This window comes from Pseudopipra pipra, chromosome 6 (genome assembly GCF_036250125.1).
Source record: "Pseudopipra pipra isolate bDixPip1 chromosome 6, bDixPip1.hap1, whole genome shotgun sequence".
Classification (NCBI taxonomy): Eukaryota; Metazoa; Chordata; class Aves; order Passeriformes; family Pipridae; genus Pseudopipra; species Pseudopipra pipra.
Window position 1 is genome coordinate 38654690 of NC_087554.1, and position 25468 is coordinate 38680157.

General features: G+C 36.0%; 1 protein-coding gene across 8 annotated transcripts in view; it reads left to right on the forward strand.

Moving 5' to 3' along the window:
* Positions 1–25468, forward strand: part of NPAS3 (neuronal PAS domain protein 3) — a 609815-nt gene that overhangs the window by 403091 nt on the left and 181256 nt on the right. For 7 of the 8 annotated variants that reach the window (XM_064658572.1, XM_064658573.1, XM_064658575.1 and 4 more), the window contains one exon: positions 22114–22203. The exons of the other annotated variant lie outside the window; for it this stretch is intronic. In XM_064658572.1, coding sequence (XP_064514642.1) covers positions 22114–22203 — 90 coding nt within the window. The remainder of the gene's footprint in view (positions 1–22113; positions 22204–25468) is intronic. 8 annotated transcript variants of the gene reach the window in all.

Below are 25468 nucleotides of genomic sequence, written 5' to 3' on the forward strand. Positions count from 1 at the left end.
AAAATATGCCTGTGTTCCACTGAGCAAAATGTTTTATCTAGGCTCCTGTAAAAAAGGAAGTGTGTTTCGGATTATACCAAGTTTATTTGGATCAGTATTTATACTGTTCCATATTCTGCCTTTTGGTGTAACTATGGCAAGAAATGTGAAAGGAAGCCTGGAGTATACTGGGGGCTATCTCTAGAAAGGTTAACAAGCTCCTAATGACTGCTTAGAGCCCCAAATATTAAATAGATAACAAGACAAAAAAGTTTATTTTGATCCCCCCCTTACTATAGAAAGCTTCAATTCACTAGTTCTCATTCGGTGAAAAACTATTACTGGTTGTTTTCTTATTTATTGCCCTATGTCTTCAAGTAATCACACAAGCAGTAATTCTTGCTTAGTTGGGTGTCCAGCTTTGCTCCTCAGTTTCTAGCTGTTTGTATAGTATTTAGCAGCATGTTTTCTCTTTGGATTAAGTTAACGTGGTCATATTATGCCCACTATTCATTATCTACATTTGATTCCTAAAAGCAGAAGATTGATTTTAACTTGACTCTGCTGCTTTTAAATTCCTTAATAGTGTAGACTCTAGCTACATCTGAGACCTCCTGTTTGACCCTCTTCCTTTTGGGTATTTAGGCTGTAACACCATTTACCATATATGGGATCATCATTCACATGTTACTTTGACAGGTAAATTGTGGTTTTACTCTTTATTTCCAATGGTGTGAAACTTGCTCCCTCTTGGCTCTGTAATTCTCACAGACACACACACACATGCACATTTTCTTCTTCCAGATGAACCTAAATTGGTTTATCTGGAACATTTTCCTCATTCATGATTGGGAATATCTCACTCGTTTTATGAAGATGGCTAACAAATTAGGAACCATGTATAACATCTCTAGAACATCATCCACTTGCTTAAGAGAAAAGATTTAAATCTCACTACATAGCAGCACTGAGCTGGTAGGACTTACTTTTTCTGATGTCTCCCACAGTGCAATTAATTGGAACAGCTTATTTACCTAATATAAGGCAGCTAAAATAAAAACATGGGTGTATATTTACCCTTAAGGCCTCTAAGTTATTTTTACTGTCATTGCTGGACTTCTGGGCCTCTGATAGTTTTGTTGTTACAGAACTTCAGCCTGCCCTTCAGTGTTGTATACCCTGGTTTGTACTTCCTTTTGTTGAATATCCAATTATACCTGCGAAATTAGGATCCTTATCTAGTGAAGCTAATTGTTGTATTCAGCATTGATCAGTGAAAATAGTAATGTGGGCACTGTTAGGGGCTACATCTTCTCTCTTATTCTACACCTTCACAAGGTAATTTTGGGAATAAATTAATGTTTATGAAGCACTTGGATGCTGTAGTGATGAGCATCATGGAAAAACCCACAAGGAAGCTTATAATTCTGTCTTCAGAGCACGGTTTGCATAGAATGCAGTAAATAAGGCCTAGGGCCACACACAGAGCACTGAGGAGAAAACAAAATATCAAATAGCTGTTCATTAAGGCAGCATTATCTATCACATGCAATAAATGAGGCAGGAATTCCAGTGGAATGAGTTTTTGCTTTGTAGCCCTCAACTTTGCAATCTCATTGCTTTTCTTTTTACATTGTTCTGGATGTAATTTTTTGTGATCTACTAGTAAAAATGGAAAAGTCGGAAAGTCTTGCTGAAGCCAACATAGTTTGTTGGAAGAGATAGAGTTTTAGGTTAATTACATGTATTTTTGCCGTTTGAACTAACAGAGTAACTAAAAGTAATTATCATTTTTATTGTGTACTCTAGCATGAGCAGAGGAGAGGACTGGATATAAGGAAGAAGTTCTTCACTGACAGGGGGGACAAGCACTGGAACAAGCTCTCCAGGGAAACGATAGTCACCTCAAGTTTGTCGGTGTTCAAAAATGTTTCAACAACTCTCGTAGCTGTATGGTTTAACTTTTAGGTTGCCCTGTGTGTATTCAAGAGTTGGACTCAGTGATCCTCATAGGTCCCTTATGGCTTAGGATGTTCTATGATCCTACAATTTGCCAATATCCTTCCCAGCTTTGCTGATAGCAGAAGAGTGGTGGGAATCAGAATTTGTGGGAGGCATTCCAATTTTTGGAGGGAAATCTGCTGTAGTGGGGAAATATCTCTCAGTTATATTTCATGGTGCCTAAATAGTCCAGCCTACCCCTCTAGTCTTCTCTCCTATTTCCAATACTCACATTCCCAGTGCCTCACATCTGCTTGTTCAGCCTGTTGGTATTTTCTGAAAGCTCCATTTCCATTCTCTTTAATAGTCCTAATCATCTATCTGAATCCTAGATACTTAACAGGTCTAGCTCCATTTTCTTAACTCCTTCCTTGCCATGTTTGTTCATGTCAAAGCAGACTCAGAGCCCTCTAAATTTGGACCAGGTGATTTGAAGTGCTTTTCTTACATTATGAAAGTAGCCCAAATCCTCTTGGCTCCTAGACTAATTAATCCTAATGTCAACCCTATACTTATTCTTAATTCCAGTGCCTTTCCTTCAGTCAAGGGACTCCATTCTTTGTTCAGTCCTCTGCCATTCTTTGCCTCATTCTGTTTCTCCTACACTAAGCCTGATTCATGCATCCTTCTTATCCTTCAGGCAAGACAGCTTCCTCCTCCCAGATCACTGGAAGTTATCTGGTGAAGCAAGTGCAGTTGTTAGTTCTGACAGTGATATACCACTGACCGAATGCAAATTAGAGGTGAAAATGCAAAATCTGGTCTGGTGCCAGCAGTCTCTAGCAATATTTCCATGTGTTTAAATGGAATCATTAAGATTTGGTTTTTGTTAGCTGTACTCTGGCGAATTTCTACGAGACATGTAAATTGGACTTTTATTCAAGGAATCAGAACTTGATTAAGTGAGAGCAGATTTGAACAGAACAGTTTAAAGAAAAGGTCATATAAATTTTTTCACATGGGCAATGTAAAAGTCTCTCTACCACACTTTTAAGAACAGTTAAACCAGTTTGACTGAATTGTCCCAGAAATCCACCCTGCAACTGATACCATAGAAGTAACGAATCTAAAATCTTGTTTGCAGAATGGAATGTACACTACTTCATAAAAGAAAATGCTTAATCACCCTTTCAGCAAAACAAATACTTCCAACATGAACCTCCCCTGTAGCAGCTTGAGGCCATTTCCTCTTGTCCTGTTGTCAGTTGCCTGGGAGAAGAGATCAGCTCCCATCTTGATGCAACCTGCTTCCAGGTAGTTGTAGAGAGCAACAAGGTCTTCCCTGAGCCTCCTTTTCTCCAGAGATCCATGCTGGAGCAGAGACCCACCTGCATGCGTTGGTGGAGCCTCATGCTGGAGCAGATGTCTGAAAGAAGGTTGTGACCCCATGGGAAGCCCACACTGGAGCAGGCTTTTGGCAGGGACCTGCAGACCTGTGGAGAAAGGGTACTGCTGGAGTAGTTTGTGAAGAACTGCAGCCCATGGAAAGGATTCATGTTGAAGAAGTTCATGGAGGGCTGTCTCCCATGGGGGGAACCCATGCGGGAGCAGGGGAAGGATTCCTCTCCCTGAGGAGGAAGCTGTGTCAGAAACATGTGATGAACTGACTGTAATCCCTATTCCATGTCTCCCTGCACCTGGCAAGGAGGTAGAGAATGAAAAATAAAGTTAAGCCCAGGAGGAAGGGAAGGGTGGGACGAAGATGTTTTGGGGATTTTTCTTACTTCTCATTATCCTGTTCTGATTTTGATAATGATAAATTCATTCAATTACCCTAAGTCAAATCTGTTTTGCCTGTGATGGTAATTGGTGAGTGATGTCTCCTTGTCTTTATCTCAACTCATGAGCCTTTTATTATATTTTTTCTCCTCTATCCAGTTGAGGAGGGAAGTTACATAGTGACTTTGGGAGGTACCTGGCCTCTAGCCAGGGTCATACCACCATACCTAGTCCTGCTGGATACATTATTTTTTATATAGGCTAGGATGCCATTGGTCTTCTTGGCACCTGGGCACACTGCTGGCTCGTGTTCAGCCTGCTATCAGCCAGCACCCACAGGTCCTTTTCTGCTGGGCCTCTCTTCAGCCACTCTTCTCCAAGTCTGTAGCACTGCCTGGGCTTGTTTGTAAAGAAATAGTTTACTAAAAATGTGTACTTTTAGTCTGTGTTATGCTTTGCAGTAATATATTCCAAAAGTAATTTTCTTCTGTATTGAGCAATGTTTTTCTAGGTAATCTTTGTACTTTACAAAGACATTGCTATGTCGGTTAACAGCACCAACAGAGTAAGATGAAGAAAAGGAAAATCTTCCCTGCAGCTCATGCTCTCCACATTAGGATTGTTTCCTGACAATTGATGCAGTCTGATTGCTTGAAAAAAAACCCATTCCTTAAGTTTCCCACTAACGTTATCAGAGACTCAATAGCATATGCATCTTCTTTCCAAAATCCTGTTCTATTTATTTCATTATATTAGGATATTGATGTCTACTGTTCCCATTTCATTCTTATTATAAGCCAGGTAAACAGGCTGAATCCATTTTAGGGAAATGTAGCCCTCATCAGATATTTTACCCGGGAAAACATTGACTAACAAATTGTGCAGCAATGCCAGAAGGGAGTGGGGCTCCTCAATACTAATTCCTTTTCAAATTGCATCGGTTTTGCCCTGGTTAACTAATTTTGTGTGTTGTCACTCCTGAACATCCACAGGAGTAACTGAGTAAAGCAAGGAGTCCTACATCTGTTTATTTCTATGGAATGTTTATGTATCTATCTAACAGTCCAAAGTAATGTTTATCACTAAACCAGATTTTAGTAGTGATAAATTTCCACAGATTATGTGTACCAAGTTTCTTGCCAAGGTAGAGTGTAAAGCTCATTTTAATAACAAATAAATATTACATAGTGGAGGTGTGGTACAAAAAAAGAAGTGTATAAATGCAGTCATTGGGATGTTTCTTTTGTGCTACTGGACAGGTCTATGGATCTATGGAGATCTAGATCCCACACAGAGAAAGATACGGGTATAGACAAATTTAAACATATGTTTTTTGGCCTTTATAACTACAAACAGTTTTCTAGGAAAAAAAAAAAAAAAAAGAAAGAAAGAAAAAAAGGTATACCTGTAAAAATTTTGAAAGTTCCAAATTAGACTTGAAGTGTTTGGCTGATTGGTCAAGTATAAGATTGAATGACAGTGTACACTGAAGATGCACTGACATTTTGACATTGTATGACTTTTCAGATATTGCATCCTTCAGAGTGAGCAGTGATCACATGGAGAAGTTAGTATGGTAGTTGAATGCCTTCAGCTAACATTGCACTTATCAATAAATTTTCACATTGATGATATATATATATAGGTGACATGTGGCAAATGTTTTCGACTGATACTAACATAAAAGGGAAACTTGTCTTACTCAAGGCAACAATGTTTTCCTATCTTTTTTATTATTTCTAAGTGCTTCCTATAAGAGTATTTCTCGAGATCTTTGTAAGGGGAAAGGGTTTGTTCTGTGACAGCAGATTTTCGTACTGAATGACTTTGTATTTTCTGCTGACAGCTGTCCAGAGTTACCACTGTAAGAGCAGGGTACTATAAGAATTTTTCTCTTGACTTGCTTACAAAAGTTCTTTTCAAGGCTGTGTCTTGGACTGCTAACTCTGAACAGTTTCACACAACTAAACTATTTGGGAAGTGTTTTTTTAAAGTACTGCAGAAAGTCTGAAGCAATTTCTAAGGGGAAGAACAAAATGTTTTGCACGTATGTCCAGGGGTATTCTCTTACAGGAAGATACTATTGGAAAATTTACCATTTTGTGCAGTCTAGTATTTTCCAGACACAGTATCAGTCTTTGTAAGCAAGCATTAAAAGTTATCCCTGACAAGAATAGGTTAGTAACTTAAAAAGGTGGGGAAAGATCCTTCAGAGGAAAAGAAATCCTCCTTCTTCATCTGTACTTCAGTTCAGACATTGCTGAATTGGTATTTGACCTTACTTGTGCCCTTACCATGTAAACTGCTGTGAAGATATTGTTTGTGGGGGGGTTTTAATATTATTTTTGGTTTGGAGAACCAAATAATTTCTGGATGGCATATCTGTATATTCACACAAAAGTCTACAACAGATTGACATTGTGTGAAATGACTTAGTAGACGTACAACTTAATAGTTTTCTCCTGCTTTTTCTTCTACGTTCTCCTCTTAAACTCATCCTACTTTCTCTTGGACGTATTTGGTCTTTCTGTTCACTTTTCAGTGTTTGTGATTCCGCCCTTCAGTCTCCCTTTTTTCCTCATTCTGTACTTTAGTCATTATGTTTGTACATTTTCCATCATGTTTTCTATATCTTAAAGAGAGCTTAAGCTTGTTTCTTCTACTGTGATCTTCACTCTCTATTGTTGGAAGGGGGGAGGTGTTGTATTTTTTTTTTAGACCTTCAAATCTTCCTCCTTTCTATCCCTCAAATCTATCAAGTCGATGTCCTTCCAGCACATGCTGGAAGTGACTCCAAGGCTTTAATCTTCTCAATTTGTGAGAAGTGCTCTTTATTCTGAAGATAGGAAGCAGGACCCAGAGATGTGAACTTGATCTGGCACTTCAGTACTTCAAAATAGGTAGATATTTTGAGTTAGTGGAGGAGATTCTGAAGCAACAGTTAGTTCAGGAAAGCAACCTAATCCAAGTTTCACATGTTAAGATCCTATTAATTTCCAATAGTCACTAAAGAGGTAAAATAAAAAGAAAGAAAAAAAGTAAAATGGCCAAATATAAAGAACAGTGAGTGTGTAGCCTCACACATGAAATGTATATTGTATTTTAATTCTAAGACCTGCACTCTGATTATATAGTTAATGTCACACCTGAATTGAAGACATTTGTGGAGCAATTTTAATTCTGTGAATCTGAATTTTATTCTGTGTTTCTAATACGTTTCTCTTCTTTGTGGAATAAAAATAGCCTCAAAACTCTCATAAAACAACTTTAAAAAGTACATAAAAAGTACTACCAAGTACTACCCATGTAATCACAGTTCTTATTTTCTGGGCATTGCAATACAGCATTAAATCTAGGAATGAAATTTAAAAAACCTCTAGATAATACTTGGAAAAGTAACATTGTATCTCAGTTCAATGTGGTGGAGTTTAAAAAACTGTTTGTCCCATCTCTGTGACTGTGCAGAACTTCCATGGTAACAGGAAGGAGGAACGTTGGACACTGAATTATGCAAGTTTTTCCCTAGTGTCTTGATGGAGATAACCAATAAGGCTATAGATGTATCTGGGATAAGTGTTTGCTGGAATCACATTTTGTTTTAGGAGGAAAGTAACTGTGGTGGGACAAATTGTTAATGTAGATCTTACTTACAGGGCCTTAAAAACACAGGCCCTGAGAAGCAGTGTTTATTTAAAAACTTTAGCTGAACATACACCAGAAATCATAATGAGGCAACTCAGTGAAATTTGTTTCAATGTTTTTGTTCAAATTGAAAATGGTGTATGTTTTTCAGAAATCAGTATTTCTCTTTACACTCAAATACACTCGCCTGCTCTCATCCTCTGCCGCGCACGCGCATACACACACACACACACACACACACGCATTTCATATTATTTTCGCAGGATGCTATGTGAACCATTTGTTATTGACATGTTCTTTCTCTTTGAAAGAGTATCTGCCCACACAGTTAAAAAACAATTGTCTATAGGCTTCATCCTCTTCATACAGAAGCGTGTGGGTGAGTATTTAACCTGACTGTAAATAGCTATCAATTCCCTCACTGCTGGATACAGATTCAGGAAAAAGTATCAAAATTAAAGACAGAAAATGAGAGTTTACAACTTGAAAGGGTCAAAGGAATGTGGCAAATTCCCAAGATTATTGGTGTGTTTGTGCTGTTTCTTCCATCTTCCATATTCAGCATGATTTGTGTCCATTTGGCAGAGACTTTGGCTAATTATCCTGCTTGCTGAGAACTGTTGTAGATGTACTATGAGTTGTGCTAAGTTTTGGAAGACTAAGTACTCTTACTGGAGATAATGGGGACATAGCTTTCAGACCCCTTTGCACACATCAAAATCCCTAAGGACAGCCTGTGTATTCCTTTCAAACCCCATGTTGCAAGTAATGTAAAGCAAATTGTTAGCAGCTTTGTGGTAAAGGAAAATGTTTCTTCCTGGTAGTCTTTGCTCTCTGCTTTATGTTTCTCTTTCTCACACAACTCTTTTTCTGCATATGGGGGTGGCAGAACATAGGCTTACAGATAATTGAGATTGCTGCTTGTTTCCTAAAGAGCTCCCACAAATATGTTTTTAAATCCTTGAATTTGGGTAGCTGGCTGCGAAGTTGCATGTATTTGTGTAATATATATCACTTCTTTCCATCTACGCTTAGCAATTTTTTTCTCCAGAGTGAAATTCATCCAATGCTTTGTGTTTGCTATAAATACACATCTCAGCTGTATTTCTATCCTTTGTGTCAACATTAAAATTCCCTTGTTCTATGTTTAGCTTGAATAATTACCAAACCATTTGCAATTAGAACTCTAGGATATGACCTCACACTGATTTGTTCCTTCGTTTCTTTCTGTATTTAATACATTTCAGATACTGAAAATACCAAATCTTTGTCCTTTTATTTTGATGTTTATCAGTAATGGAAACATTCCAAAACAATCAGCCAAATACCTATGCTTTGTTCATTTATTGCCTTCTCTGAAGATAAATTGACTGTACTCAACTCTCTTCAGCATTTTTCTTCACCTAGATATTATTGCCTTCTGCAGCCACCCCAAGGTGACTGTTATCACTTAATTAAATCCTTGCACGCTGGGAAGAAAAAACAACATTGTTCGTTCATAACCCCAAGGAGGTGTGTTTTTTTTTTTTTTTTTTCTTTAAGCCACTAAGCTTTTTCCCTGTTTTATTAACTTATTCCTGGCTACAGCAAGACATACTTTGTTGATGAGCAAAAGGTTGTATTAGTTTTTTTATTTTCTGGGTAAACTTATCTTTTCTTTGGGAAAAAAACTGTGGGCATTGCAACAAAGAAGAAAAATGGGATCTCTCCAAACCCTGCAATTCTAGTAAAGGTCTGTGTAAACATCAAGCTAGTAAAGAGAAACAGGGGAGTAGCAGGAAGGAAATGAGAAAATAAAATGCAAACATAAAATTGGAACAAGACAAAAAAATAAGATGACGTGTATATACACAGAGAAACTACTGCAGTGCTAAGGGAAAATTGGCATAAGCAATAAGATTTCTGAAGAGAAAAATATATCAGGGCTCTTTATGTTACTGTCTAAGGCAGCATCTTTTTATTAGCCTCTTGGTTAATGTCCTCTGTCTGTCTATTGATTTTAGACTACATAACACTGTGCTCCTGCTTTTACCTTTGCATTTCCTTTTCCATAGTGCATAATCCTGCTTGAAAACTTTAAGGGGAAATATTGCAGATGAGCCAGTCATTGAATATGTGAGACCTGTGATTTGCTTTCAAATTGTTTTAAGCATAGTACTTCATATGAGAAAGTTCACGTGAACTAGTAAGTTGCTAGAATATGTACAGTGGTTTAGCTGCCTTTTTGTTTGTTTCTAGTCCATTAAACGTAGGACCAGAAAATAGGTTTATCTACCCTAAAATTGGGGCTCAAGCAACCATATGTATTTGTTCATGATGCTAAATCATTTTGCCACCTGCTGTGTTCAACAAGCATTTACAAATAGTAAATATGATTTGAAGCTGCAATATTTGCAAGAGCAGTTTATGATATCATTTGTACAAGAAACATGGCATTTTACTGTGTAATAAGAAAGAGCTTTTAAATAGTTGGATAATTGTGATTTTTGAAATTAACTACTTATTATGTGTGGACTATAATTATTGTAGGTCAGAGACAGTAATAAAAGTTTGTATGTGAAGCACAAAATATTGACAGATTTGTACAGCTTTACTCCAAATCCAAGGTATCTGTAGTTTGTATGAGTAGTTAGTCTCTGGAAATTCCCTTTGCATTATGAAGTTGCACCCTAAATTCTGGGATTTCTTTTTGTTCTGTGCATTTAAATTCTTTTCTGTAGCTCTCCTAATCAAATAATTAATTTTACAATGTTTATACAGCTTAAATTTCTGTCTTTCTTAGCAATAACAAAAATCTTTATGTTTACCTTCACAGACTCACAGTAATGCTTTTCAATCTGTGTGCAATGAATCTAACATCCACAGTGATTTTAAGCTATATTCTGTGTTTTTATCTAATCTATTTTAACTTTGAGGCCTGTAGACCATCTACAGATATATCTGCACATCTAATTGAATATATTGCAAAGGTATCTGAAGCCTCTTTTATTTGGAATAGAGATAATATATTGCAAATTTATGAATTATCAAGATTTTAGGTCTGTTTTGATTACTATTCAACAGTGGTTTAGTAAACGCTAATTCTGCACTGAATTAAGTTTTGGCATCAAAAGGATGAAGTTCCTCCTTGGCATCAGTAAGAGCTTCTTTAGAAGTTGGCTGTAGGCAGAATTTTATGTGTAAATTTGGGACACTAATTTCAAATAGCTGCAGTATGTACATACTTTCTGTTTGCTTTCCAAAACTGGTTTTGTCAAGTTTTTTTCCTCTTCTTGTTCATGCCTAATTGGAAATCTATTTGTACATTTGTAGGATAACTTCGTTGCAGGATTAGGAAACGGCACAGGAAGTTCGTAAGGAAGAACTTTATTCCAACAGTGTTTAGCTAGAAATATATGGCAAGATATACTGTAGTTTCAAACAAGGATGCTTTAAAGTTTCATATGCCATTAATGTCCATCTTTTAGGGTCAAAAAGCTTTCTGAATTTCTAAGCACTCTGGTGTGTTTATTTTATTTTCCATTAAAATTTTAATTTAGAAATAAAAAACAGTTCTTAAATGCTATAGGAAATCACCTCTAGCAAGCCGAAATGTAATCCTGCTATGAATAGTCACTAGGCTGAAAAAGCTGTTTATATTTTAAACCCTAGTCAGAATTCAGTCTTCTCAGATGTAGAAAACATTTGGTTATATTTCTGTTGCAGTTGTCTTGTGTGTGTGTGCTTCTGCTCTTTCCCATCTGGTTTCAAACCAGAATCAAAGAAGAACTGATAAAACACCATTTCTTTTTCACTATAGTGACTGGAAACAGATTGAAGAAATTCAGATAAATGTCGTAACTCATTAAAGCATGACCACTTAAATTTATTTATTTTTAAGTTGGAGGGGTTGCTGCCAATTAAAATGGCAATTTTACATGCAGAAGTCTATCTATACTGTTTTCTGTGTGGTGTGTCAGGCAGCATGTTCATTTGGGCATGGTAACAGAACAAAATCTGAACTGCAAAGACATTCACACAGCAGCATAAAAAGTACTGGCAGTGTTGTTTGATAGGACAAGAGGTAATCATTTTAAAGTAAAAGAGAGTAGATTCAGAGTAGATAGTAAAGGTTGCCCAAAGAGGTGGTGGATGCCCCATCCCTGTAAACATTCAAGGTCAAGTTGGGCGGGACTCTGAGCAACCTGATCTAGTTGAAGATGTTTCTGTTCATTGTAGGGGGGTTGGAACTAGATGTCTTTTAAAGGTCCCTTCCAACCCAAACCATTCCATAATTCTATTTGATTTTGGCTCAGAGTAGTTTTCCTGTGGTTTAAGGAAAGGGAAAAAATTGAGAAAAAAATGAAGCTGCTGGGACAAATAAAAGTATGTTTGCGGAAATTCTGATTTGTATTTTCTTTTTTTTTAATAAGAATTTTGATTTTAAATTTTTACTAGAATTTCTTTCACTGATGTGCCTCAAGTAAGACTTGAAAGTACACTGCATTAGGGAGAAGAGAGATTATTATAATGCAACATTACAGGATGTCCAGGTAGCAGGATCGAGACCTCAGAACTGCACAATAATGATGCCCAGATAACTGATGACGATTGCCTGAAATGTAGACAATAAAGCAAACATATAAGGTATTGCTTAGGGTCTTAAAGAGGATAGTGCTCAAGACAGGACAACTGCAGATACATGGAACTTTTTAACGAAGCAGAAAGAAGAAAAATATCACAGGGAAAGCTGGGATGCTACACTCACATTTTAAACACTGTGTCTTTAAAGCATCATAGAAGAAATTAGAATTCCTTGGTTCTAGGTGGTTCTGGATAACAGGAAAGTGGTGCTAACATTTGGCAAGAGAAGGACTTTTATTTCATCAGTTCCATTGATGAAGGCAGTTTTACCACAATCATTTTAGGGAGAGACTAGGCTTCAGGTCTCCTACAAATTAGAGTGAAACAGATAGTAACAGGGGAGAGCAGTTTAGATAGTGTGGTGTTGTGGATTATTGGCACAACCAACAGATACTGGACTCTGCAGTGTCAAAGAAATCTTCAGCACCCTTTGCTGAGGAGGTTACTGATACTTTGTGCTGCAACTGATCCAGGGCACCCCTTAAGGGAGTAGCATGGTAATTTGGCTGCACACTAAAACCCTGTGGTAAAAATTAGGATGAACATTTTCACATGGTAACTGTGAATCTCTCTTTAAAGGGAAAAAAAGATATTGTTGGTTGAAACCTTGTGTTTCTGGCTTCTGGACAAATCATAACCCACTTACCTGTCCCCACACTAGAGAGTAGGATTTTATTATGGAAATAAAAACAGACCCTTAATCATCACAGCAGTCAGAGGTGCCACTATAATATATTAGCTTGTTTTTAAAAAGAATATAAACCTTTTTCATTGGAAGAGCTGCTCTGTGCTGTTGATATGCTTGAATTTATGCAATGAGCTGGTAAACAGCAAAATCCATACATATCTTTAGCTACACAGGCATTGGAGGTGAGCTCACAGGACAAAAAAAAAAAAAAAAGAGGAAAAGGAAGGAAGAGAGAGAAGGAGGGAGGGAAGGAGAAACACAATATTTCTTCATGGCGTAGGAAGAGATTAGAGTCCTGTTAATGGCAAAGCTACATGCTGTCTTCTCACCTGGTCTCTGTGAAACAGAAGTAGAAGGTCAAAATAGCAGTACTGTTTTGTAGTGACAAACTGAGTAGATTTCCTCAAATCATTCAGGACTGGACCTCCAATTCCATCAGGATCATTGATTTTCACATAAATGTGCATTTCACATTTTTTGTGCATTGTACTTCTGGACTGAAGCACTGTAACTTCAAAACTTTCACAAAGGGCTGCAACCCAACATAAAGATATCAACTTTACTGTGAAGAATGTAGATGTACTGGATAATTATTTCAGGGTAAGATTTCAAAATATTTTTATTATTAATGAAATCTCCAGCTTATTCCATGAAGTTGTTTGTCTTGTGTAGTCATGGATAAGTGAATGGAAACCAAAGCTTCTATGGATACCAGAAGAGCACAGCATAGTGTTCTGTATATTTCCATCTTGTCTTCTGTTGACTTTTGTGTCTTAAGACAGTGTAAGTTTTTGAGAATGTTTCAGTGATAAGGACATTTGAAAGGTCTCTGTTCTGTGATGTCTAATGATATAGGAACTCATAGTCCAGCTTTTACTGCTGCAAAGGCTCTCAGAGGTCTCATCTCCATTATAAATCCATTTTCTCCAAACATGTAGGAATTTCTCTAAGACCTCTGCCCTCTGTCAAATCTGAAAAAACTAACCTTGGATTTGAATGCTGTTAGTAGGTCAGACAGATAAAGACATGCAGAGTAGAGGAACCAAATTTTAAAATTTGAAGAACCACTTCACAATCCAGACCTTAAAAGGTTATAGTTTTGTGGGCTTTTTTCTTTTTTTTTTTTTTTTCCCATGCCTCTATAAACCTAACTTCTAGTAACTAGCATGTTCTGAATTGTATCAGTCCAGATTCTAGTTGTCTTGGGGGTCACAAGAATAAGGAGTCAAGGGACAGTAAGAGATGTGGAGACTTTTATGTACTGGTCTTTACTGGAAAAGTGAATTACTGCTTTAATTTAGTCCATCTGGATCCTAGAATTCTTGAGAGTGGACATATGTGGAACCACTCCACACTCCCCTAGGTGGAGAAAGAATTGTTATAGTAAATAGATCTCCTACATTAGTACAGGGATTAATGACAGCTGGAGGAATTCTCAGCTGTTTAGGACCAGGTTCAGTCTTCTTTGTATTATAACATGCAGTAGGAGGCTGAAGATAAGAACGAGTTTTTTTGAGTTTGTTCTGTGTCCTTATTATATCTATTTTCCATTGCCTAAAAAGTATTCTCAACATGTTCTCCTTTCAAGAGTATAAATCAGAATGATATGCTAGTCAAAGAACTCAATTTCTAATATATGATCTATTTTGGTTGTTTGTATTGCCATCTAATAGATTAAATATGATAAGTGTAAGTCCCTCATCCTGTTCTTCCTTGAGCACAGCCTCGCTGCTTCATATGTATGAAATTGTGTGATGCAGGTGAGAACACATGTACTCAGGTCTGGGCTAGACATCTAATTCTAGCAAGCCAATTGTCAGGATCAATCACCAGAACATCTGAGTACCTATTGAGCGCAGGTGATATTTTAAGAATGAAATTAATTCTATATCACAAATTCTTCCACATAATTTTTTCACCTAGCTTTTTGGACGGGCATTTAGTTACCTTTATCTGTTTGCTTTCACATAGTGTCAGATTTGTAGATTCATACATAACAAAGAAGGGCTTCAAAGTTACAGCTTGGGAAACAATGGGATTCACAACAATGCCTGTTGTTGCCACAATCAGTTTTACCTGTATAGGTGCTTCTACTTGCACAGTGTTCCAGTCAGATCAAGTTCCCACAATCTCTTGCTGTGTGGTCTGAGGTGCAGGTCTGGGGACTCAATCCCTCATTCTGCCAACTCTCACTATGTATTTTAGCTCCTGCTGCTGAGTCACCTTACTCTTTCACTTTTGGCACTTATTTAGTAAATGTTATGCAAGTAGATATATTGTCAAGTCTTTTACTCGGGGCAGTGCCTCTAGGTGCACAAATGCATAAGTGATTGTAACATTTGTACCACCTAAGGGCAGAAACCACTTACATTCGAACCATATGTATCCAAAGCAAAGCCAGTCCACAGATATACACTTAATCCTGACCGACAATGATCATTTTCTCAGGGTAAGAGATACACAGATCTCTGTATGACAAGTCTCATCCTAAATAGACATATTTGATTGTATTACATGGCACACAGTTGTTGGAATTACAATCTGCTGTCCAAAGAGTCTTGAACCAGCACTAGGAATCCTATAAAATGGAGGGTAGGAGCTCATCAGGAATGAGCATCATTAAGATGAAAGTTCAGTACTTTAATACGCAACTTTCACAGGGTGGTTTGGGATTTTACACAAGTATAATGGCCTTCCAGAAAAAAAAAAAATAAAAATTGCTATCTACAAGGCAGAGATCCTGAAAAGTCATTTATTGCCTTTGTACGCAAAAAATTGTCAGACTCTTAATCTCTGATTTTTTTTCTTGAACTCCCATCACTTAGAGGTTTGTAATCTTGCTGTGATTCTCAAGCTCACCTCTGATACTTGTCAATCTATTATCAGTGAATAAAACTGGAAGTATATTTTAGGAACTCGACTGCCTCCTTTAAATATTATTCTTGGCTCTGAACTTTTCTACACTCCACTTTTGCAATGATTATGATCTGGAATAAAATATGCTTTTTTTCTAATCAAGTAGTAAAACTGCCACTGCAAGTTTTTGCTGCTTTGGATACATAAACTTACTTATTCTGTAAGTCTGTGAAAGATGCATCTGAGGAATCAGTAAAGTTTACTCCTCTTCCTTCATTTCTTGGCTTTGAGCTATAAAACAGACATCCTTATTATTGACAAATTTATTTTTTGGCACTTCCTTATTGTCATAAATTGCATTCTGGCCACATAAGCAACGGGAATGAAGATGACAAATTAGGAAACTGGCATCAAAGTCCATTCTAACCACATCCTTTGAGTTTGTCCCCTTTCCTCTTGTTTTTTACTGTAGTTGTTTTGGTGCCAAGTGCACATTGCTTTGTTGTCAAATATGTGTCATTAATTCAAAAGGAATCTATGGTCATGTAGTCATATAACCATTATTGTGAACTGTGGAAAAATGGCAGTGGTATAAGGGTTGAAAACAGGGATTTCTATGTGTTTGATGCTGGGATTTTTACTCAGTGGTAAAAAGCTTGTAGCGCAAGGAACACTACAATGTCTTATGCCTTTTTATTTTACTTGGGCTTCTGTTTTGGATGGGGGTCTTTTTGTTTTGGTGGATTTTGTGTTTTATTTTTTTGTGTTTGGAGTTTGTTTGTTTGTTTGTTTTGCGCGGGATTAAAAAGACGGAAGAGAGGAATAAAGCTTTTACAGATTTGTGTAAGTCAGTAGATAATCAAACTTTAGTTGCTCATTTTTATTCATGTGTATCAAATACCTCACATGTAAAATCCTATTTCCCAGCACAGTACTCTGGTTGTCTCATAGTACTTAATTGTGAAAGCCCAAGGTCAGATTTTTCCACCTAAGTACTTATGCTTTTGCATGTTTGTTGGTATTGCTGAAGGATATTGCTCTGATATCTTAATAATGAGAGCACAATAGAAGTGTACTAAGGCCAGATTTCTGTTAGCCATCATTTATGCCTTTTATTTTATTTTAACCCCCCATTCAAGAATGGTTGCCATGTTGAAATGAAACTTACTTTTTTGTTTCTTTCTTTAGTAAATCATGTTTTTTATGCCATGTTGTAACACATTAAATAAATAATGCAATTATATATATATTCTGAGAGGGACTGTTTTCTTTTGTAAATGTCAATTTCATCCAATACTGTCTCTCTTTAAAAAAAAAGTAAAATATTTTTGCTGTTATTGAATGTAGTATGTCTAATTGGTGACAGGCTTTGTCCTCAAATTAATGCTCAGCTCCAGTTATAAAATCATTATGTCATAACACTGAAAAATTCTAATTAAGATGATCTGTTTGCCAGGAAAAAGTTTAGTATATCAATTAATCTGTTTTATCAGGAGGAGTATTCCCTTCCCCAACCCCTAACTCCTGATCACAGCCTGAATGATGAGAAAAACATCACAGATGCATGCTGCATTGGACAAAGAACACATGCATGCATTTAAATCATGTATATCTTACTTTTTACTGATGTAATTGTGAAATATGTTCTTTTTGCATTCATAATTAGGGGGTGGAACAGATGGTGAAGGCTTAGTTTAAAATAATCTGTCATTAAAATAACCTAGCCTACTGGTAATTCTTCACTCTAACTGGAGTTTAGGTCAGGGTAACAGGGGGTTTTGCAACACTGGAATACACTAGAAAGAATTAGGGACTTCATGGATAGTATGAAATATGAGGATATTCTCCAGAAGGACACTGTAGTAAGACTCCAGTGAATTAAATTTGCCTGTATTGGGAATATGCAAAAATGGCTGGGACAAAATTCCTCTGACAAATATAAATCCATTTACTATGATGCATTATACATAAGTGCACATTCGGTCAAAGTGGTACAGTGGGTTTCATATCCTGTGAAGAAATAACCTCACTATGCTTCAAATATTGTAGAAGGCAATTAGTATTTTGGGTTAAAAACCTGTGCTTTACAGTTTTGTATTATTCTGATGTCAGAGGATGTAAATTATTATTATTTTCGTTATTATTCAGAGGTGCTGTAGCTAGTGACTTTTGTGTCTCACTTCACATCTACCACATTGACTTGCTGGTATGTGACAAAGGAAAGCTTGTATCAGTCCTGTGTGGCTAGTTTAGAACAGTTTTCAGAAATAAGAAAACTGGCTTAGTAAATCAGATACTTCCATGTCTTTAAAGCATTTATTTTAGTGTTCCCTCCAAGATTTCATTCTTTAACAGCTTTGAAGAGAGCATATAGATTTCAGCATGGTATTATGAAAAATCTTCTTGAGGAGGGGCAAGCATTAACATTTGTGTCGGTTCTTTTTCATCTTAATCCAACCTTGGTTAATAATCAGAAAATTCTACATAGTGGGTAAGAAGATGTAATTAACCCTTTGACCCCAGAATCTTAATTGGTGCCTGTTGAAAACAGTGGGACAGTTAAAAAAAATAAATTAAAAAGTAGCCTGTGGTGATTGAAACAGCATAATACATAATGGTTTTCTGAAATAAAAAGTACTTGGAAGCTTCAGCTTTAATCACATTTTGCATAAAACCAGTAAATGTAGGTTTAAACAAGAAGTTGTCAGTCTACCTTAAATTGGGTTGTGCTCAAAATTGGCATTTGAGGTCACCTTGACCCTTTCTCAGCTGCCACACTAGATGGGATAGGACTGGTTTTATGACAGTCAACTTCATTTATTTTTAAAAAAAAAAAGATAATTGAACTCAAGAATATTTTCCTAACAGAAGACACTCTACCCTTATATTCATGCCCTCTCCTTCCACGAAAATAGGGCATGTTATGAAAAACCAGTTACCTTTGCGGGCCCTATTTATAATTAACTGTGGAATGTCCAAAACAGAAATCCTATCTGCCTTTGAACTACAGTGAAACTGTTCAGAAATTCTAGCTGGAAATTACACTGTGGCACTCATTTGAAAAGAGAGATTTGAAAGCTTACTAAATCCAGTATCCTTATCTCATTTATTGTGATCTCATTAATACATAGGTGATATGAATAATACTTCCAGAGTTTTCTTATTGAAAGAAAATTTTTTGTGAATATATAGTATACAATGATATCACATGCTCTTCTGTAGTATATAGCATAACCTGTGTGATGTTGCCTTGCACCTTCTCTGAAGTCTGCTGCTCTCTTGGCATGCACAAAGGATGTACGCTTTATGAAAAATTGAAAAATTTCAACACGCATTACTTAAATAATAAATATTCATAAATAATACCTATGAATAACGAATGAGACAGTCCTTCAGAACTAATGTTTGACCTGTAAAAGGAACAACAACATTGTCACAAAAATGGTCCGTCTCAGCCCTTTCATACTGGTGGGAGGAACTGCCTTGCACTGGAAGATGGTTAGTTTTCCTCCTATTTTTATTGTAATTTTTCTTAGGTATTGAAACTTGAGCTTAGTATTTGAGGGTTTTGTTCTAATGTCTCTATATTTTGGGCATGGAAGTAGTTAGGTGTCCATTAGCTGTTAATTAGTGACTTTTTCGAAATACGATTAAATAAACTTTCTGATTTTGCTCTGTTGAAAAAAATACTGAATTCAGTCAGTAATGGTATCCAAGCATTACTTCAAAGAAGCAGGAAAAGAAATGGAGAAGGACTGACTAACCATGATTTATTAGTCTCTGTTGGCTAAATGAACAAATTTTATGGCACAGGAAGCGACCAATCCCATAAGAAATCAAAGGTGTTGGTATGCTGCACTGGCCTTGCCAGTCCTTCAGTGGTCCCTCCTTACTTGGAGGTAAAAGTAAGGAATAGTCTCCCAGAAAGAAAGAGAAGAAAAGACTAAAGAATTAAAACTGTTTAATTGAAATGAGAGAATCAGAGTCAATGGGATGGAAAAGTAGCAAGTGCTTAAGACGACTAATACTTCTCGCTTCAACTCTCTTCCCACTTGCTGATGACTTTCAAACTTTAGCTATGGAGGCTGAAATTTCTTTGTACGGCTATGTTGACCAGAGATAGCTTTATTTGTTTATATTTTTCCAGAAAAACTATTTTCACCCAATTTCAAAACAGCACTGAGGGAAACATTTCTGCCTGATTAGTACTATAAGCTTCCTTCACTTTTTTGTTTCATTAAGAAGTCTATATTCCTAAATAAGATCATGTGTATAAAAGAAGCAGAAAAGCCATCAGTGACTCGGAGAATTAATTTTTTTCTGTTCTTGCAAAACTCTGTCAAGATATGCCAGATAATTACATACTAATGCAATGTACTAAACAGACCAGATCATAAATACATTCCAACTGCATGTAACTCTCTCAAATAACAAAGCAAGGGGACTGCACTAAAATCCTGGCTATATAAAAAACTGAGAAGAGGAAAGTTGTTTCTGTATGATACACAAATAACCTGTAAAACATCTTTCCTCAAGATATCATTAAGCCAAGAATTTAGCAAGATTATTAAAAAAAAATCTAAGGAAGATCAGATATCATAATCGTGCCAACTACTAACAAAAATAGGTTAGAAATAAACCTCTGGTAGCCTTGTCATTGCCCATATGGATATTCCAAGCACTGTTCTGAAGAGTCTAGGTACATCCTATAAGACAGGAAAATGAACAGCTACAGATAGGCTGTTAGTCTCGTTCAGTTGTGGCAATTTGTTGTTGCTTGTGGTGAATGACGTTCCATACAGGTGACCAAGGAGTCAGTGTCATGCTTCTTAGTTTTATCTCTCACAGAGAGTTAAACCAGTTTCCTCAAAGGAATACGGGACAGAGCATCAGGAAAACTTAAAGCAAGCCCTTTAAAGATTTACTCTTCTGAATAAAAGAAATTGTACATAGTGGGGGAGATCAGATGTGCAAAGGTTTTGATTGTCCTGGTATGGATCTAAGTTTGAACTTCACTGTTCCAAATTTTCCACCTGTTACTGATGTTAAGAATGCAAGGAACTGATGTTAATAATTTGAAAAAAAAAAAAAAAAGATGATTTATAAGAGGTCATAAATGGCTTGCATAATATAAATATTTTTACATGAAGGAAATCTATGCAGATTTACATTTTTATTAATTCATAAATATAAATTAGGGTCTTTCTTTAATGCAGTGTCTTTAGTGAGGGTTTGTTTTCCAATATGGGGTCTATTATTTTTAGAAAACTCAGATTTTTGAACTAATTCCACCACCTACTACATCAGAGAAGGGGAGCATTTGCCAAAGACAGCTTCTGACTAGCAGCCTGTTGGAAATTAATCAAGAAGCAGAAGAATAGGAAAATAAAATCTCTCAGAAATCACTGTTATGTATTTGAAAAGGAGTGACATGATTACATGACTATTTCACCCTATATCTCCATCAAATTTATGTGTTTTTCTTCTTTTGCCTTCCAAAACCAGGTTGATCCATGCTAAAATTATATTTTCACTTTACATGTACCTTTGTCACAAGGAAATATTTGGGATGGGATTTTTGGGATTGTTCCTTGTTCCTCCCAGCTTTTGGGCTGTTTCATATTTTCTGACTTGTTTTAGCATTTCTAATTTCTGTACTTTTGTGATTTTACTTTGCAATAGCGAGTGTTTGCCAGTAATCACTCCCATTAAAGGCAAAAAGGTAAAGGCACAAATAGCTTATGAAAGGCAGTTTCTTCCTAGTGTAGAGGTGTATTTCTGTCTTGATGTGCAGTGATTTACTCCATGTGTCAGGTTAGAATATAGTTCTTTGTTTATTAACTGCACTCATGTTTCAAAAGGTATGCATTAATCACTGCAGTTGTATTTTGATTTTTGCAGTTGCAATGGAAACCACATCCAAAGACTTGAACCTGTCAAAGTAAAATCTGATCTAGAGTTTTACAACGAAGGGATGAAATTCATAACATTTCTAGAGACTTAAGCTGTAAACATATTTGACAGTAATCTGCTGATTGGCTTTGTTTGTTGTCTCACAAAAGGAAAATGTGAGGGGGTGGGTGTGTGTGCGTGCACGTGCGTGTATGTGTGTAATCCTCAATTAATTTACAAATTATTGAGGTCCATAGTGGTTTGAGTGATGACAGGATTTTATTTTCTCCTTTTCAGTTTTTGGAAGTGGAAATTGTCTACTTTGATTCTGAAGGATGGGGGGATGTGATCTTTTTATATACGATTCAATTGGAAGGTTATTTGTTTTCCTTATTTATTTCTTCCTGTTAAAAAAAAAAATATATTTTTCTGTATTTCTTCTGTCAAGCAAATGAGATAAATTTTATCTAGTATATGGCAGATGTAAGCACAACAGTAAGTCCTTCAACTTAGTAATATACTCATATGCTGTTTATTAAAATGTGGGCAGAATATAAAGGAATTGTCTTAGGATTTCAAATTAAAGCCACTCTCATAACAATCAGAACATTTTCCTCAATTTACTCTGTGATGTCTTTGTTTGAATCTGTTTCTATCTGTCATTTGGAGTTTTTTATTAATCTATTCACTTTTTTTTTCCCCTTACTCTGTAGTCCCTGGATGGATTTGTATTTGCACTAAATCAAGAAGGAAAATTTTTGTACATTTCAGAAACTGTCTCCATCTATTTAGGCCTGTCCCAAGTAAGTACATGCTTTCAATTCTAGAACATAACTGTGTATGATGCATTCTTCTGTTTATCATTCTTAAGGAAATAATAATTTTGCTTTTGTATTTTGCATGAATTATTGAATTAGTTGTTTAAAGCTGCATCTTGTTCATCCTGAGACACAACTGAAAAATCTGTCTATGAGTATTGGATGTTGAGATGTGTCTGAAAACTTTTTGCCACAAAGGATCATTATTAATTTATTGAGAACAAATGAAGTTTCTTTTCTCAGTTGTTTTGAACTTTAAACCTCTATACCTGATAGGAAAGGGACACTCTAATAGTACTTCCCTTGTGTCCTATTACTGGATGTTTATGGAGTACCCTGCATTATCCAGGGAGCTGACACGATGACAGGGAGTCATTTGGAGTCAAGAAATGCTGAAAGAGACCATTAAAATGTCTTGCAGGGAGGGTTCCAACAAGGACACATTTTGATGCTTTCACAAATGCTCAGTAATATGAAGAAATGAATTTATAAAATATAATAGTTTTTGGTTTGGGTTTTTTTTTTTCATTTAATTGCTGACAACTGTTTTTCAAAGATTAAAAGGCAGGGCAGAAGTGGGGCGAAAGTTAGCTGTTAATGCTTATTCCTAATCTTGCGGCATTCAGAAATGTTTAGGCAGGATAGCTTCTTTCTGCCTGCACTTAGAAATGCAGTAGAAAGTTTTTGCATGATGATTTTCAGAGTAGGATAATCTACTTCTATTGCAGTCACCCTAAGGAGAAAAAAAAAACCTGAAGTAATATTTATTTCAGCTCCTTTAAATTGGGACCCATACTGCTATGAGGAAGCACCTATTAGCACAAGCTACTGTCAGTTTTGCTGTATCCCACCAACAATGAAACAGGAAATTTTAACATTTAGTGCCAAGAAAAGACTAATTTTAAATATTATCTGGTGAGAATCTGAATAGAGTTTCATTAATTCCTCATAGAACATGCAAGCAATTGGCTGTAATAAGTTCAGTAATTGTTATTTTGTGATGACTTTGGCAAACCCAATGCTAGAAATGGAAACAAGAGCTGTTTCTAACTCATATCAGTATTCTTGTCTCTCATTAAAGTCCCTTGTTTTGTAATAGACTTTAATCCCTGACTTAATCTGTTTGGGAGTTAGTGTGAGGAATCTCACATTTTGAAATCAGTGCACCACCATGTTGATAATACAGTAAAGAATTGGAACTTTAATGTTTATTATTGTCTTATGTTCATATTAATCTGTTTTATGCATAGTATCCAACGAAGTTTAATAAGCCAGTAAAGAAGAAGGATGGATAATTAGTTTAAGCAGGTAAATGCTAATTAGGAAACTCCTGAAAGGCATCCATTATACACTAGCTTAAAACAAATTTTACAGCCCTGGTTAGTGGTGTAATCCAAATTCTGTCAAGGCAACTGCATTTTCTGTAATTGAGATGTGTATGTTTGCTTTGCATAACAGATGGCTCTGTATGCTTAGACTGATAGCTAGGAAAATAATAATTGCATTATTCTGGCCAAAAGAATATTAGCTCTTGGGTTTTGGCCATTTCAGTCAGTCCTCCTGCCAGCACAGCATATGCACATATATGGATTGGATTTTCAAGGAAATTGATGCATCTGGAATAGTGCGGCCATCTGAAATATCATCTGTTCAAGAAAAATTTGGCTTTAACCCTATGCTAGTCTCTTGTTAAAAGCATTTTCTGCCACTGTCTTTTTAACTGTAAGAGTTGGTAAATCTTTCCATACTCTGAACTCACACAGTGTTGTTAGGACTTTACACTTAATCTTTATCCACATACATATTTCAGGAAAGTGTTCAGATAAATAAATGAATTATCTTTGCATGTTAGAGTATTTGATATATCAGGGCAAACATTTCCATGTGTTCACCACTGAAAGTACTGATGGAAAAGCTACCAAAAATCAGAACAAGGACTATGGATTTTTATACAATAGTAAATGAAATCTACCAAAATCTACTAAAATATCTGAGATTTTTGCTGTTCTTCTCTTCTATCTTTATGGAGGCATTTTATACTTCTCAGACCTCCTGTACTTGTATTTTTAATATTTTATTCTCTTGCTATAATATTTTATAGATAGTTTCTTAATTACTTCAAAAGAAATGCTGTAGCTACTTATTACTAAATCACTAGTCAAAGCTTATTTGTTAAAAAATACCAGCAAGAATATTCATAGAACCATTTCTCAAACTATACATGGAAGTGCTACTGTTTGCACTATAAAGACTTAAAATACTTGTGAATTCTGAATTTCTGGATTTGTGCTGTGTGATACATGTGGCATTGCATTTCTTGCACTGCAGGTAAACGTTGATATGACCCTATCCTTATACTCCCAAACTATGTATTTATAGAGAACTTCTAGGCAGTTTTCAACTTAAAATCTGGATATATGTTATAAGCATTTTTATTTGAAACATCATCATCAAGTGCTGACTGTGGAGTCTTGCTTTCTAGTCAAATGACTTCTCTAAGACTTCATCCTTGTTTAGTTCAGCTTTTTTCCTTTTTTTTTTTTAACTGGTATGCGTGGAAGTAATGTACAATATATTTTGTACTTGCAAAGCAAAATGTTATGTCTCTTAGCTAAAGGAAAACAGTCCTTTTACTGAATCTCAGTAGGTAAAAACAGTTTTTCACAGAACCCAATTTTTCTCTTTTCTGAACATTTAGAGCCAGTGGTGCAAAACAAATGGATGCTGATGTTCTAAGATAGCTCCAGGACTAATAGTAAAGAAATCTGATAAAACAATATCTTGGGAGGCAGCCTGGCAATGATGATAATAAAGTTACCTCTGGCAAAAGGAACAGTATATTTGCACAGTAAACAAAAATTACAATAAATACACTTTTGACATTACAATGAATATACCTTGCATGTAGATAGCCACAACATATATTTTTGAACACTTTATCTAGCAGCTAATGCTAGCCAAAAATTTTAAGTTAGTTTGGCAGATATAGATTTTTAGACCATACTGGAATTGCAACAAAAGCAGTTTCAGAGAACATAAAAAGTAGAGGGAAAGACATAGTTAGCTGAAAATAATGAGTGAGGTAAGGTAAAGAATCAAAGCAGCAGAAATGGACCAAAAATCTCCCAGTTATATCCTCAGTCTGTATAAATTGTCATGGTTCAGTTATACTTGAGGCAAGCTGAAATAATTCAACATACTTTTTACTTCTTTCAGGAACTTTAGTATTTGTGGAAAGACTCAGACATGT